Source organism: Triturus cristatus, chromosome 2_2, assembly GCF_964204655.1.
Source record: "Triturus cristatus chromosome 2_2, aTriCri1.1, whole genome shotgun sequence".
Classification (NCBI taxonomy): domain Eukaryota; kingdom Metazoa; phylum Chordata; class Amphibia; order Caudata; family Salamandridae; genus Triturus; species Triturus cristatus.
Genome location: NC_140582.1, coordinates 481417521 through 481435313, shown reverse-complemented (window position 1 = coordinate 481435313; position 17793 = coordinate 481417521). Strand labels below are relative to the sequence as shown.

The 17793-nt window shown below is 43.4% G+C and overlaps 1 protein-coding gene across 1 annotated transcript in view; it reads left to right on the top strand.

Annotated features, from left to right (window-relative positions):
- Positions 1-17793, top strand: part of MGAT4D (MGAT4 family member D) — a 666451-nt gene that overhangs the window by 238892 nt on the left and 409766 nt on the right. Inside the window, exon 4 of the mRNA XM_085641583.1 lies at positions 12027-12160. Within this exon, the coding sequence (XP_085497709.1) occupies positions 12027-12160 (134 nt within the window). The remainder of the gene's footprint in view (positions 1-12026; positions 12161-17793) is intronic.

The following is a 17793-nucleotide window of genomic DNA, read 5'->3' as shown; positions in this document are numbered from 1 at the left end:
ACTGTATCACTCTCTGGCAACGCGTGGCCAGAGAGAGCATAAATAAAGGGGCCGGGGTCGCTCGTGAACTTCCGGCCCGTACCAGCATACGAGAGTAACGTGTCATTATTGCAGAGCCAGTTAGCGTACACTCCCGTAGCCGAGGCCTACCTGTGTCCCGCTCCAGGGACCCTACAAGGTGGACAGGCATTCAATAGAAAAACATTGCTGTCTTCTTCCTTTCCCCCCCCTTCGGCTGCTCGTCTCTGTTGTGTGTGTCACATTGTAGAGCTAATTTACGGGTGTTGCTACGTGTATATCCTCTGCATGCCTGTGGCGTTCAGTTGTGTCCAGAGCTTTGAAAGATTCCAATAGTGTATCCCAGGACATGGCGATGGGTATTTTTTGTGTGATCCCTGTGGTTCCTCCCTTCCTATTGCCCCGCTTTCTGCCAGCCCCCAGTGTTCTACCTCTTCTCTCCAGGTTGCCACTTGCCGATTTCCAACGTCTTGTAATAAGGCGATTCACAAGTATGAGCTCTAGGCCTGCAAACCTCGCTTGCACTCTTTCATCCCTTGGGGCGTGGATAAAGACCTAGTATACAGCTTTCCGCTGTAGTCCATGTATGTCCACTTACCATCTCCAGCAGTGAGCATGTTCTCTGTGTCCAGTAGGCTGACAAGGTGGGGCATGTCCACAGTATATGGAGGAAATCAGTGTCTTATACGCATCTAGGGCAGTTTGCTGTCACCGTAGGGACCATCACATGCAATCGGTGTGGTGTGAGGTAAGCTCACTGAGTAATCATGTTCTGTATGAAATTGAAGCAGGAATTGCAGGAGACCGCACTAGGGTTTGCGGGAAGGGATGTGCAGTCTTTATCTGTGAGGACTTTACCTATATCCGCATCCCATTTTGCTTGCAGCGTGCCGAAGGATGGGAGCATATGCACTCTAATGCAAACAGAATTTACACCTGGAAAAGCCCTGGAGCATGTTGATTTCACTCCATTTGTGCTGTATTATTCAATAACTAAAATTGAAAGTAACATGTTTCCATGTGTTCGATTTAAAAGTTGCCATTATATAGAGACACAATCAGTTTGCTCTTGTTAGGGCTATTTTGTGATGCATGATTACTGCGTTAAAATTTGAGTCAGTCATTTAAAATGACATCTATGCAGTGCCTGTGCCATGCATGGGTTAACAAACAACCCCGCCTACTATAGGCAACCAAACACTCCAGCTGATTTGTGCCACGGTATCGAAACGCACAGTTATTTTCGAACTGCATCTTCAGTTTCAGTTCGAGCCTATCAGAGTCCTTGAACATAACGTCAGATTTTTGATTTTTTTAAAGGAAATGGTAGGAACAAGACTTTCCTGTTGACTGTAGTTTTAGTTTACTTTTTCACTCGAGCATGGAGTGTTGGCTAATCAGTTCCTTTGTTTCTGCAAGCACTTCCTTCCCCCTTACTCCCTCATCACACGTCCAGTGCTTATTTTGTTTAATAAAGATTCACACCCCTGGTTACAGGTTGCCTTTTTTTTATAGTTATAACGGGCTCTCATTTACTTGCTGCTTTTTTTGTCGTTTTAAAAGAAAAAAAATCATAAACGTTTTTTTGAAAGTCACAAGCAGTTACAAGTGAAATAAACTGGCCTATTCTAGATGGAAGACTTTCTCTAAAAATATTCAGGCTCCCCTTCAGCCATCAACCTTTAGTAGAAGTCGTAGATCCATGTTTTAAAGCAAAGGTGTATCTTTAAATGCTAGCTGGTTGGTTGAGACTAAAAGGTAATTTTTGGTAATTTCATCCAAGACTGGTGTAGTAGCTCCACAATCACTCACCCGCTTCCACTCCTGCACTAAAAATTCCCCCGACCTCAAAGCACAGAATGCTAACAGTCTTGACCATGGTAAATACCAGTCATCAAGAGACCAACCACAACTACTACAACCACATGCACAGCTTATCCTTAGCAAATAAAAAATCTAAACCTAATTCATTTAAGAACATCTGTTGCAGAAGAGTATAAAACCACATCATCAACACAGCTGCGTAGAAAGGGGGGTGTGGTGGGTGCAGGCCTCCCCAGGTGTCATCACTGAGGGGGGTGACAAAATGGCAAAAATATGTTTTTTAAACATATTTTTGCCATTTTGTCAAGCCGGGTGTGACAAGAAATCACTGAGGGGGTGACAAAATGGCAAGGTGACAAGAAAGATTCCGCACCGGGTACCACCTGACCTTGCTGCGCAACTGCATCAACAGTTTTTGCGACCCACGACTCTCTGGAATCTGTCACATTATCCTTGGCTGGTGATTGAAAAAGAAAAAGGATTACATTTATTGAACTTCAACAAACACTATAAAAGGACCACCATTTACTAGTGTTATAGAAATAACTTTTACTGATTTCCATCCACAATAAAAGAGGTATTAGTGAATTGTTGAGGAACTAAACATATATATGTGGAAAAATCTGCTGAATAGTTTGCCTCCATGTCTCACTTTCGCCACCAGTGCATACTAGAAGGATTATTTCAACAACCACTTTTAATATTTTATATGTTATATAAATTATTTTAATATTTTATATGCTTACGTTTGTTGTTTTAGTTTGGATTCTTTATTTAAAGGTTAATAGTTAATTAGCTACCATGTATATGCAGGTAGTTTCTACAAAGTTCTGGGGCGACATCAATGGTATGGGAATATCAGAGCCAGTCAATCAAAGATAACTTTATTCGGTTCCAAGAACCAACCAGACAGGCTTAACAAATGTACATAATACTTTTAAAAGATTTTTCCATACCAAGATTGTGCAACAAATATGGTTAAAACCTCACATTTCATATAATTTATGCAATTTACCCTTTTCAAAAAGTTATAATCCCACTTGCCCAATGCCCAGAACAACAAGCTGTAATGACAATCATCAAATGTCATTACTAAATGACAGTTATGATATTAGAAATATAAAAAATAAAATAAAATGCCTACTTATCTATTGTGACTCGAATCGTTTTCTCATTGACATTGCAGTTTTAATATAACTGGAAACAGTAGTGCAAATAGAAACAGTTGACAAAGAGTGCAAAAAGTTAAAACCATCTATGTAAGTACAAGGATGAAGTCCTCTCAAATGTGTGGCTAAAATTTGTGCCCTCGGCTCTTTATAAAGAGGGCAAAACAGCATAAAGTGCAGGGTGCTCTGAGCTGCCAAATTGGCACATGGGCAGGGGATGAGTTTAGCAGCCTAACCTGACTGTGTGGGAAATGCCGCTAAAAAGTGCAAAGTGCATAAGCAAAATCTAGTCCTAAAAAATCGTATCTTTGTTGTAAAAGATAGATAAAATTGCTGTTGAGTAAAGGGCAAACTTGGGTGACCTAGCCCCACCAATTGTTGCCGATGTTTATTCACCTCAGACTTATGAGCCTCTTTTTTGATGGTTTTTGCATTCATATGGTTGCGGGCGGGATCATCAAAGTAGTGCCTCAAACCAATCTTATGAAATTTATCTCTGACAAATCGTAGCCAAGGGATTGCCCAGGCGCTATCAAGATTGGTACAGTCCTTGATAACTTCCCTTGAAAACGTTAAGTCCTCCGACAGCCATATTTTGACCGAAAGGAATAAAGGGGCAGTATCAATTCGATCCTCTAGGTAATCCAACCCCACCTCGGAATGACAAAAATGTGTGGGGGCACTGTCTGGGGTCATCGATAGACTTTTGATAAAAATTATTTTCCACAACTTGTAAACGGCGGCTTTTATGATGTCCCCACACTCCTGCTTTAAGATGCGACAGATAAGCATTTAGCTTTATACACGGTGATCATCTCCGTCATGTTATGGCCTAACTTACAGGCAAAGCGGAATAAACCCTCCACTACCTGACTAGTGTGTTATACCCTTGATGTAATGAGAGAATCCCAATTCATTTTGTTATTAAAAATGTTTCCCAAATACGTAAAATTAGAAAGCTTATCAACAGTCTTGCCCCCTACTACACATTTTCTTGTTTTTGTTGGTCTGGGGCCGCATACCATGATATATGATTTGATAAAGTTCACTTTTAGGTCCAATGCTAATATAAAATCTGTGAAGGCATCCAATGATTTTTGGAGACTGTTGGCTGTCAAGGCCATTAATACAGTATCGTCTGCATAAGACAACAGGGGGACAGGGTTGCCTCCTATTCTGGGAAAATCAAGGTCCTTCCCTATTACCAAGCATTTGCAATGCAATAGGTCTCCCATTTATGAGAGTTAGAGCTATTGGTGTTGTAAATGAGAATGTCTTTTATCTATATGTTTTGTTTTGGAGTTTAGTGGATGTATGAATAGAGACACAGCAAGTTTGCGAAGTCTAACGGCATGCAAAGATATGTAGACCCTGTTCGTTGCAAGCTATCTTTTCAGAATAGAAATGTTTACACATAAGCAACCACGGTACTTATTAACTACTTTAATTTATGAGGCCGGTGGAAATGGCAATTTATTATGTTCTCCCAAAAATACTGCAGCAAAACTTTTGATTCATGTTAAAGTTAATCAAACCAAACAGATTACAAACCCGAATAAATAGGTTTTGGGCACAAATGAAGCCTTATATGAGAGAGTGTCTGCTGCAGTGTTGTATTGATGTGAAGATATTCAGATTAAGAAGAGAATTTGGCAAGCAGTCAAATGAAGAGTGCAGAATGAGTTAGAATCTATTAAACAGTGCACAATTATTATGATTGTGGCAGCAGTAGATGACGTCTCGCACATCATTAGGGAAGAGTGTGCATTTTGCTCTAAATGAACCTCCCACTTCCTAAATCCCCTTTCTCCTTCTTCATAATGAAAGAAACACATGTGTTCACAGCACCAAAAGATACTGTGTAAAGCGCAGCCCGGTTTGAAAACCATGAATAAATTGATAAATATGTCACATGACAAATAGGGCAGCAAACAAATGGGAGCCTGTGCTGTTAAATTCAAACCCAGGTGTGCACACACAGACAGCCACGGCAGCTCATAGCGAAGTGAACTCGCAGCAGCACCGTGGGCACGTAGCAAACAGTGGGCAACACTACTGCCCTCTCGTATGTTTCACTTAGAACATGTGTAATGCTAATAATCAGTTATCATTCACCTGTAAGACGTGAAGTGCAATGTTGTAAAGTAGCAGGGGCAGTCTTGGGGCTGGCAAACACATACGCGGAGGGTGGGGAGCAAGGAATGTGCAGCGGAAGGAGGGATGGGTTAAGAGAAAGGAGGGGGTAGAGTGATAAAATGTTGGGCAACCCAGTGGCTGAACTGTTAGCAGAGGAAGAAGTAAATCTGAGTTTACAGTTGAAGGTTTGCATGCTTGAGGCTTACAAATATAACTCCTAGCAGTCTGAGTTTTAAGTAATTGCCACATTTATGCTGCCATAGGCCTGTGACATTGCAAGGTGCATCGGCTCCCATACTCCGGTAACATGAGAGGGTTTAAACATCAGGCTAGTCCTCTTCTGTGCGAGTAAGCACAGTCCTCCCCTTTCATGTAGACTGCAGTTCCCATGGTGTTGTCTGCCTGTGTATGTGAAAGTGAAAATAAGCGGCCCTCATTTTTGCCTGGGAGGCAGAGCCTTCTAATATAGGGAAACGGTGCAAAGATCAGGAAGAGGGCTTATTATAAAGCGGAAGGGTGAAGCACAACCTGCAATCCTTTGGTGAACAGTAATTACACAACGCAGCAGCACGTTTACCTCTTGCCTCTTTCAGAGGCACTGTGTGTACTCTACTGTGTTCTTATATCAGCCATAGTATTAACTGCTTTCCCCTGCGTTTTAAAAACACGGGTTTTATCACCCCCGCAATACAAATTCATGTATTTGTGCTACACTACGTTAACTTCGGTAACAATGAATGCACTCAACGTATCACAGCTTGCATCTTAGTAAGCAAAGCAAGGAGTCAGTGTGTGCAACTATTCTTGGGACAGGAGTGTTTATTACAACCCGTTACCTGAGGAGGCGGTTACGCAAAATGCTCTTAAGTAACCCCGCAAAAATGGCGCAGAGGAGACAGAAAGACAAAAAACAACGAGGGCGATATTACTCTTTCTGGGCAGGCTTCCGCCTCTTTCGACTTGCATAAATGGCATTGGTGTTTATCGTGAGCTCCTCCTGCGACGACGGCGCCCATTCCATGGTGAAGATGCACTTTGACAGAGGTTCCCTTCATCTTTTTACACTTTTGGCTCGGCTGGCGGGGCTGGCTCTGCACGGCTGCCGGAGACGCTCTGCGCCGCTCCACTGGTGGAAATGGACGGTAGGGGGTACCGGTGTCAACAGTCGTAAAGGAGGCTGTGCTACAGTGACAGCTGCTACCTTCAACTTTGCAGGCAAAATAATTCAAGCGCCGACAGTTGAGAGCCGGAGACGCACATGACATGCTTCATTACTGTTATAATATGTGCGCAGAACCAAGCCCAACTTGGAGACACCCAGCCCACTAGAGCATAGAGCTGGAATGCAGCATCGAGGGGTTATTGACAGGCCACAGTACGGGCGAAGCGCCGCCGAAGAGCGTTTTAAAACGGATATGGCAGATCCGTGTCCACGCAGGAACCTGTCGGCAGAAAGAGAAACTCAATAAATAAAAAGTACACGCACCTTGTAACAACCAAGTAAAGGGGCCAGTAGCCATGGGAGGTAACAAATGAGGTCATGGCCGTACTAAGGAGGAACTAACAAGCCTTTTGATGAATCAGAAGCCACCATTTATGACGGACAATGACACAGGCCAATGAAAAATATGGGCGGTGGAGTGGGCGGAGGTTCCCTCCCATACTGAACTACCACAGATCTTCGCAGAGCAGCGCTTTTGCGCTGGCTCATGCTTGACCTAAAAAGGACTTTAGGCCATTAGTACACAAAAAAAGAAATGGAGCTAAAATGCACCCCTGTCGCACCCCTTCTGTAGAAACAATAGGCCTTCTCCCCACGAGGGCCATATCATATTGCAACAGTGGTGGAAGCGTGAAGCCTATGCAAAAGAGAGATAAGCGCTTCTTCAATACCATTTTTCTCTATTAGTCCCCACAATTTCTCCCGATTGACGGTGTCAAAAGGCCTGGACAAGTCCATGAAGGCCAGGTGGATAGAGCCCCTCCTGGCCTCATGTACTTGCCCATAATCAGGGACAAATTGAGGCACTGTGCTGTGGTACCTATCCGCCTCTTAAAGCCATACTGCATTTTTTTATATGATCCCAGTATTGCTCTCCCAGTTCTCAAGACGAGCTAGAATGACCCTCCCCAGAACTTTTACAGTCAATAAGGGAAATTGGCCTGTAACAGGCTGGGTCATTCCTATTGCCCTTTTTAAACACTGGGGCCAAGATGGCCTCCTTCCAGGTTGTTGTGATGGGACCAATCACCACTGCTTTGAAAACATTATTCAGGAGGGATGCCCAAAGGTTGGGATTGCTTTTACACAAATCTAGTGGGACCCCATCAGGGCCTGGGGCTTTCAGGCAAATACCCTTTGCTAGGGCTTCCTCAACCACTGTAAAGGAGGTGCTAAATTGGGAGGCTTGGATTAAATCTGATGGCAAATCCCCTCCTTTCTCTTGGGATAAGATTGAATTGGGATTAAATATGGCTGAGAAGTGGGATTTCCAGGCTTCCCCCCAAATCAAAGAATCCGCACGCCTAACCTCCTCTGAGAATAGAGGGCAATTTATGACCTCCCAAAAGCTTTTGGTATCTCTGAGAGCACTGGCCCTCACCAGATCTTCCCAGGCTAACTTCCTCAATTCCTCTTTCCTTAGGCTGATTGTGTTTTTGTAAGCCTGTCGGGCGCTTTTAATTTGACACTTGTCCCGTGGGTTCGCATGGAGGGCCTTTATAAGATTCTTTTGGGCTCTGGAACACTCAGCGTCAAACCACCTTATCTCCTGAACTTCTCTACTCTGTACTGTTCTTGTTAGACTTTTCGCCACATCCGCACAGATCGATTCACAATCCTGGACAACCTCATCGGGGTAAGAATCGTGTTGGAGGCATCTCATAATGGGATTTACGTTTGCCTTAACGGTTTTCTCCTCAAGTTGGATAGGATTTATTTTATCCCATTTTAATCTTACCTCTTTATTGGGGTTGTAGTGAATGCGGCATCCATCTCCTTTCCCAACCTGGGCTGTTATACTAAGGGAAACGATGAGGGGATTATGGTCGCTAGCAGTGTTTGGTTCCACCTCAAAATGACCAACGAGAGGGGAAAACATTCTTGATACGAACATAAAATCAATTAAACTTTCCCTGCCTCCATCGACAACAGTGGGGCACTGTAATGAGGGGCATCTGACCAAATTATTGGTTAGACACAGATAATTTTCAAGGATAATGGTGTTTAGGGCCTCGCCCTGTGGTGTGTGAATAAAATGCGACTGGGGTTGACACTCTGTACCACCAACCCAGATACTCGTTTGGTACTATATGAGCAGATAGTACAATTAAAGTCCCCCACCCAAAGGATGCACAAGAGCTGCCACTTCCCTGCTAACTTGTTGATATCTGCCTGTAGCACGTTGATGACATAAAAGCTATTTGGGTCAAAAATGTTGTAATACCAGTTTACTAGTAGTAACTGTACCCAAATCAGATTGGAGATCAAGGTAAGTTGGTACCATGGTGATGGGTTCACAATCCGAGCTTTTACGGACCCATATTTAACTGATATTAATGTCAATAGCCCTCCTTTTGCCCTCCCTGTTGGTGATGGAGTTGCGTGGATAAAAGAACAATCACCATCCAACACAATGTCAATCTGATGCCATGTCTCCTGAATACAAATGATATAAAAACCCCTAATAGCCATACCTCGTTTGATAATTTCAGACGGATACCTGCGATATTCCAGGATATAATTTTGAATGGAGATGTTCTAGGTTCCTGGTTCACCGTGTCCTGCCGAGTGCAATTTGTAACGTGCCTAGTGGGGCTAGTTGCTTGGTCAGGCCCCATCCAGAGTTGTAAACAGGGAATAAGGGGGTGGGCAGATACAGGTCTCAGGTTTAATTAGGTGGTTGCCAGTGCTAGTAATGTTTTGGACAGATGAGCCCATTGATTTTACATCATGCCTATTTCCAATGTCACCACCGTCAACTGCCTTTAAGACTCTCCAGGGGTCGTCACGTTTGGAACTTACACTTCTCAGCTTTACTGAACTGCCAGATTGCTCAGAGGCAGTCATTCAAAACATACTTAGTAGAAGCAGTGAGTGGTAATGTGTTTGTTCCTAAAAGATTGGAGGTAGAAGGAGAATTTTGAAAACTTGGACCATTCCATCAAGGCATGTTAGAGAAAATACTGTGGCATCAGCTATGAAAGAAAGATCTGATGATGAGTTTAGGAATGCCATTAAAGCTTCAGAAGAGAACTTTGCAAGAGAATTAGCATGCTGGAGGAAGGGCACACATTTTTCCCTGAACACAATTATAAGCGAATCCATTGAACATAGACATGCAAATTTTAAAGATCTCCATGAAGAAATTATTAGAGACCACTTAACAAGACATGCAATTTAAGAATTTTCGGAGAAGTTGTTAGGGATCTCTCTTTAGATAAAGCTATAAGTATTGCTGGGTGCTTGAAGAATACTTCACGTTATATTGAAGAACTAAACACTGGACAGTGTAATAAAAAGAACAAATGTGGTGACAAAGAAAGCGTAAACATAATGCATAATACCCCATGAAGGAAGGAGAAATGTGATCTCAGTAAAACAGTTGACAACTTGCAGATTGGGTCTTCCACACCATTTACACTGTGTTTCTGTTGCACCATCATACATGGCCTAAAAAAATGTCCTTGGTTCTTTCATTTGAAACATTTCGCCTGTATGTCAGAGCATGAAGCGGACACTGCCATATGGTTAGTACTATCGCATCTGTAACATTGCTGCCTTTTACCCTCATTCTCCATATTCTGGGTTTCTTCTATCAGACTTCCAAGCATTGTTAGCCGTTGTATGCGATTTTGGAGAAAAAAACTTTTAAGGAAGCTTGTGGAGAAACTTTCTCACAGAGCCTGTTTCTTCAATTGTTTTAATTGAATGCTATTGCCACAATGTCGTATCAATCCTATTGCAAACCCTTCCTGTTAAAATTGTGCTCGTAATCTGTTTTGTCCTTGTGTCACATAAGCTGCATGTCTACCCTCCTTCCAACTCTCGGTTTACTCTTTTTTTGTTCCTCTCATCTTTGCCCCTCCTAAACCCCGGCCCGGAGAACATGGTGGTTTATAGGAAGAGTAATGAAGAGAGAAACTGAACTATGTTTCTTTACTTCATCTCTGTCTTCTACTTGTGCCATGTGCCATAGAACGTACACACCTAAGATAAATGTTTTACTCTGCTGCCCATATCCATCTACCTTTACCCATACCTTCATCCATGTTTCTCTTGCCTACGCCCTCATACTTCTACCTCTGTTCCAGCACATGTACCCCTGTGTGTACCATAGTACCTCTACTACTGGCTATACCACAGCATCTCAGCCTGTGTCTATATGATGCCTTTACCATATTATCCACTAACTATGCCTTTTCAGTGCTGCCACTGCCTATTCCCTCACCACCCCTACCCAAACCGTAGCATATCTAACCGTACCTGTTTCTAAATGCCTCTAGCAAACCCTGTGCTACAGTTTATGAATAATCTGTTTTACCCATGCATCTTTACCCCTACCCATACCCGCCTGCCTCCACCCTACCTTTAGTCCAGTGCCTCTGCAACCACTGCTTTCACTCTGGTACCTCTGCCCGTGCCTGAGCCCTAGCACCTTCAACCCTACTTATACTATAGTGTATCTACCCATGCCTTTTTACTTGTACCTCCTCTTATACCTAAGCACATCTAACTCTGACTTTATCGTAGTTTACGGTAGTGCTCTATTTATCCTAGTGCCTCTACATCAATCTGTAGTTTATTCCCTCAATCTGAGCAGAGACTCTACCACTTTTACTCCTGCCTATATCCTGTTATCACTGCCCTACATGCACCCTAAAGCCACTAGCCCTTACTTTATCCAAGGACACCTACCTATACTCTAGTATGAGTACACCCATCTATACCTCTACACTCCTGTGCTTCTCATACCAATTTGCAAGCCGTCTATCTCCTGCCAATACTTTGTTACACATAGCCCTGTCTATCTCAGCTTCCACCTACACATAGTGCTTTTACTCCTATACGTGTGCCTGACCCTATCAACTATTTTCTAAACCCATATCTATGACATAGCACTTTGTCCCTTGCCTTTCCACCAAGACCCTTTGCATTAATGATTTCTTTGTACCTCTTCCCCTACATGTACCTTACCATCTCTACCCCCTGCATAAACTATAGTCGCTCTAGTATTAGTTATAATTTAGTACCTCTGCACCTATCTCTTTGCTAGTCCTTCAACTCTTAACTATCCCAGAAATCTCCTCTCTCCTCCCTTCCATTAATCCTACCCCTTTTTCAATGTATTTGTTTTCTTAACACTTATGCCCCCTTCTGGTGTTTTTAGGTCTGGCCTATAGCTTTAGAAATAAGTTCATAAAGGAAAAAAACATATATATCTTCATACAAAGGATGTCTTTGGCTCAACCCTCTTCATCCATTGGTCTGTTCAAATATCATTCATAATTTGATCCCCCCAATACAGCAATGCAACATGAGGCAATAGGCCAGCCCACTCCAGCCATTAGCTTCTTGCGCTCTGAATGTAATTAGTTCTGTGTCTTTAAACTATGTCTTCATGTCACCGAACTTTGAAGCTAGTAGCGGCTGTTTCTGGGCGCCAAGAAAAAAACACATTTGTTACATTCTTGTGGTATGTACTTGAAAACAATTGCTCAAACCTGCAAAGACCAATACTTGTTTTGTTGAATTTCTCCATGGTAAAGTATTTCCTTCATATTGAACATTTTCCAAAATGGAGGCTTATTCAAATTAAGATAACCAAGAGGGTGTTTTTCACTTTGTATTTTCTTGAAATTCATTTCCTTGTTTTGCAGTTTCACTGGTGATGGGAATACCCACTGTGAAAAGGGAGAAGAAAAGCTATCTGATGGACACACTAAGTTCTCTTTTCTATGAGTTGTCTGAAGAGGAGAAGAAGGACTGTGTGATTATTGTCTTCATAGCAGAGGTGAGTGCATGTATAGGAACTTATTTTATTTGAATGGAGCATGCAGGAGTCACGGGTGCTGTACATTCTGAGAACAGCAACCCTGGGCGATGGCTGATTACTGCTCCTGTTAAGTTGCTGCAGAGTCTCTGCTGGTGTATCTCACAAGAAACAAGAAAGCATGATACAGTTAGACAACACAGAACAAAAACATAAATTGCCAAGTGATGGGCATGGTCTGGTATTTGGTGACTATGATGAACACTAGGAGTGTAATAATGATTCCCTCACAGCTGCATGATTTCATGGCTCATTTTGGAAACAAATGCATTGCGACATGCATATGCGTGGAAAATGTGTATGACTGCACTAAGCAATAAATCGCACAGAAAACATTAGTCCTGCAGAACATAAACGTAGGGCCCAGTTCACAAACGATTTAGCGAACCTAAGTGAAAGTCGTTTCAAAAAGTGCATCTTTTACTCCATCTCCTCGATACCACAGTCTTACTAGACCCCTTTATAGATAGGTTTCAGGTTTATTGTTTATGTGAATTTTTGTCTTTTGAGATGAGTAGGCCCTGTTTGAAGATTAGTACTTTTTCTTGTATACATTCATCTTGCAATCTTCTAACTACAATGTGCTAATGCTGTGTAGATGACTTCTCTAGTGAAAACTGAAATACCCCTTCCATTCTTGCCGTCTCCTTGTTTGGATGATATGATACCTTCATCTGTAATAAATATGAAGCTTTTGCCTACCTTGCCAAACAGGTACCACTTTCCTTTTCTATTTTGTTGCAGTGATAATAATGCTGTTTCCTTCTTTCCCGTCTTAGGAGGGAGGTGTGTAAAATCCACATAAAATTCCATTAGTTATAGAGAAAATGTCAACTTTTTTCGAGAAATGATTCAGGCTATGCTATGAAGGAATGTTCAACATTACAGTGGCATCCATCCTGGACCCTTGGAGAAGAAATGCCACATTTTTTTCCTGTAGCAAACACCCCCGTCTAACATAAATGGAACTTTCCTGCTTTATGTAGAGAGTGGCAGGAAGAGGAAACACGAGCGGGAACGAGTGGCCACGCATTTCTTATATATCGCCATCTATTTTTCAAACAGCATCCATTTCTTTCCACCTGATTTTGGTCCTCTTAAGGTTCCCGTCGCCGTTCCTTTATTTGGCCACTGGTTGGTTACTGCATTTCAGTACTGAAGGCCTATTCACAGAGCCATTTGTACAGGTCTATGACGGAAAATGTTTCCATTTACTCCTGAAAGCTATTCAAAAAGAGCAATTACTCTGTAGTAAACACCACACAAGAGGCGGGGAGTGAGTTTGTTGGCATTCACAAACTCCTATTTGGCCATTTTCCACAATGGTGGTCAATTTTTTTCTGCAGTAATTACATTTACAGTATAGGAAACAGAATTGCTCACAGTAGACTTAATGGGGGTTAAGGGAAAAAAATGAACAAAAACGTGCCTTTCCACATAGGTCTACCTTTCCAGAGTGCTTAATTCAACACAATGTACAGTTTTACAATGGACACATGGTAAGTCATAAAAATGTTACAAGACGTTAAGAGTAGTAGTCCTGGAAACTTGGTGTGACGCTCCTTGAGCATTAATTTGGATTACAAACAAGTGTAAAATTAAGTTCAAGCAGCGGAGAAAAGTTCTGCATGCAATCATGCACGTTTCTTTGTGAATAGGGCCCTGAGAATTCCAGTCCATATCTACATTATGCTTTGTACTTAAATCAGTTGATTTTCTGCATATTTGGAAATCAATCTTTGAGATTTTGGAGACGAAAACGGATGGCTTTGCCCTGCTTGTCTCTTCTTTCTGGGATTGAAACTCTTTATTATTATCCTGTTTCACTGTGACAATCTACCAATGTAGGACAATCTTTAGAGGCGATTTATGTTGATTTTGTATAGCGTACTCATCACCAGAGAGGGTATCATCTCACGCAAGGGGAACCTCCCACACACCCAGTCCTACACACACTCTTACAACTGGGAAGGGGTCGACACCTTATTACATGGTTGTATAAATCAATCGGGAACCTAACACCCCCACTGCTGGTGCATCTCCGAGCCTTATGGGAGGAGGAGACGGGACGACCATTTCACGACAGCGAATGGGACAGAGCGATCGAATTCCCTAAAAAAGTATCCAGGAATGCCCGCTTTAAGAATATACAGTTTCACATTCTCCATAGGGCCTATTTGACGCCAGCGCGCCTTCAACGTTATTATCCCGACACTACATTTCTATGCCCTCGTTGTCAGGCGCAGGATGCTGCCTTCTTCCACATGTTCTGGACCTGTCCGGGCATCCAGAACTATTGGACCTCTATCCACTCAACACTCAGAGACCTCACTGGGCTGACCCATTTGACTACCTGGGAGGGATGCGCGCTGGGTATCCTAGGGCGGAGAAAACGACACAAGGTATCGATGCGCTTCGTCTTCCTGGCCCACCTATTGGCTAAACGCTGTATAGCAATGCACTGGCGGTCCCCTACTGGTCCCCCGCTTGCAGCTTGGGTAGGGGCGGTTCTTAAATGGGCTGCTGCGGAGGAGGTCGCAATACGAGAGGAGGAGGCTAAGGGTACCCGTAAAACCCCAATCTCTTTAGAGTGGGCGCTCCTATTACACCAATTCCGACAATCCCAGACCCCAACAACACTGGTAGCCAACATGAATACCCCCAACGCCGCACCGCCTCCCGCGATCCGAGTCTTCGCGGCGAGGGATCCCCCCCAGCGTCCCCCCGCAGCACCCCCGGGCCGGCTGAGTTCCCCCCTCTACTCATCTGATACACCCCACGGCTCCTCTTCCCGGACTGTGCACACACCCACCCCCCCCTAGATGGTTGGCAGCTATACAGCCGAGCGGGCAATGGCAGACTTGGGACACAGCCTAGAACTAGTCACTCAGAACTCCATGGCATCCCCCAGTTTGGTTCTCCTCCCCAGTTTTCTATACAGGCAATGCTCGGTAATCATACAGACCACTTCCACATGGAACAAGACACGTACGTACTCTCTATATTGATGTTGGTCTATTTACCCGCTAATGTAAAGTACCCATTTTCACGACAAGTGATGTATGTATGCTCATATTAATAAATGCCAATAAAAAGAATTTTCAAAAAAAATCACCAGAGAGGGTATCAAAGTGCCTGGTAAAGGTGTGTGGTCCCAAGGTGAATATATGACAAGCCAGGTCTTCAGCTTCTTGGGAGAGGATGTGGCTTAATGGCTAGGGCAGCCCACTTTGAAGCTGAGGAACCAGGTTCAAGTCTGGCGGGAGGCTCAAACATCCTGTGATTTTGTGCAAATCACTTAATCTCCCTGTGCCTAAAAAACAAACAAACAAAAATGATGAATGTGTTTGTCTGTAATGCAGCTGGTGATCATGTAAAGTGCTCTGATTCCTTCGGGTCAAGTTCGTGCTATATAAAACTGCAAAAAAGATGTGTTGAGGGAGGTTGTTCCATGTCCTGGGTGCAATGTAGTAGAATGAGCCACCTCCAGTTTTGCTTTTGTGGGTGTGGGCAATGTGTGCAAGAGAGAGTAAAGAACAGCGTCAGTACGTGATGGGTTGGTGAAACTGTATGCGGCTGTTCAGGCATTCTTATCCAATGTTGTGTAGGGTTTTTGTGTGTCCGTGAGAAGGATGGATTAGTTGCACATTTGAATGGAGAGCCAGTGACGCTTCCTGAGGTGCAATGTGATGTGGCGTGGGAGGTAGAGTGAGTCTTGCGGCTGTGTTCTACATGGTCTGGAGTCTTTGTAGGAGTTGTTTGGAGATTCCGGTATATAGAGTGTTGCCATAGTCCAGCCTGCTGGTGATTAGTGCTTGCATGACAGTCCATCTGGTGTTCGGAGGCAAACATCTAAAGATCTTTCACAGCATGCATAGGATGCTGAAACAGGAAGTGCACACTTCGTTGACTTGAGCCGTCATATCAAGCTTGTCATCAAGAATTATCCCTAGATGTCTTGCCTGGTCTGCGGATGTGTGCGTTGGTTCTAGCTTCGACGGGTTCAAGTGGAATCCCATGGTGAGGTATTGTTGCTGAAGACCAGTATGTTTTTCTTGGTGATGGAGCGCCTAGATAACCTCATGGGTGATTAGCTAAGCTTTATAAATCCTGTTTGATTGATTGATGCAATTAGAGAAGTTGGTTCTGGGGGGTTTTGACTTGTCCGTCAGAGAAAGGATGAGATGGGTGACATCGACGTATGAGAAGATGGTGATGTCTTGTGATCGGATGATGTTGGCGAGTGGTGTTATATAGATGTTGAAAAGGGTGGGGCTGAGGGATGATCTCTGTGGGACACCCCATATCAGTTTCTTGGTCTCTGATGTGAAGGGTGGCAGCCTGATCCTTTGAGTTTTTCCTGTGAGGAAGGAACAGATCCATTTAACAGAGGATTTATTATGGCAATCTTGTGGAGTCTTCTGATGAAGGTGTTGTGGGAGACAGTGTTGAAGGCTGCAGAGAGGTCAAGCAGAATAAGGACTGCTGTTTCTCCTCGGTCCAGTATGTTTCGAATGTCATCGGTGGCTGCATTGAGTGCTGCTTTGGTGCTGTGTTTTTTTCTGAATCCTGATTGTGTGAAAAAGGTGAAGTTCGAGTTTGGTTGTGATTAGATTGTTAGTTGTCTTCTCAATCATTTTGGCTGGATAGGGTAGCAGGGAGATGGGTCAGAAGTTGCTCAGTTGATTTGGATCCGCTGTGGACTTCTAGAGGAGGGCATTTTTTTCTGAAAGTGGCGGACATGATTGAAGTGTTGACATGGGTCAGGCTGGTGCTATTTAGTAATGTTCCCCAGTTGTAAATGTGATGGGGGCATGGATCCATTGGTGCCCCTGAGTGTATGGTCTGCATGATTCCTGCTGTGTTGCTTCCTGTGAGGGTTCTCCATTCAGTCAGGTAGCTACCTTGGTTGGTGATGGGTAGGTTAGCAATGAGTTATGAGGTTGGATTGGTGTGTGAACTTGCTGTAGATGTTTGTGATTTTGATGTGAAAGAAGTTGGATGGGTTATCGCAGAGGCAGCATGTTGTTGACAGTGGCTGAGGATGAGGTGAAATCATGACGATCAAGAAGATCTCCGTGCAGCTGTTGGGGCTTCCTTTGAAATGAAATGAATGAAACACAGATTTGTACAACGCAGCTCATCACCCGTGAAGGTATGCAGGGGCAGTCCATAGCCGCGGCGAGATTAAATGATTTGCCCAGAGTCACTGGATGTTGAGCTGATGCCGAGACTCGAACCTGGATTACCAGCTCCTAAGTCTGTAGCTTTGGCCATTAGGCCACATCCGCTCCCTCTGCACGGTTCACTAGTGCTTTTTTAGATTGCATGCTTCCTCTCCTTATTAAGAGGAGAGATAATCTTCTGTTTAATAGTGTAAATACTAGTTGGGTAATTTATAGGCTCGTCTGGCCTTTCCTTCCAGTCAAATGTAAAAGGCCAGAAGTATTTTGAGTCCCCAGACATTGTAAGAATCTTTGGGTATTTCCCCAAAAACACTTTTGCACTATTTTTAGACTTTGATATTCTTTCTTGTCCCGAGGAGCAACATCAGGCACCCACCACCAACGAACTGAATTCTACTATATTTTCAA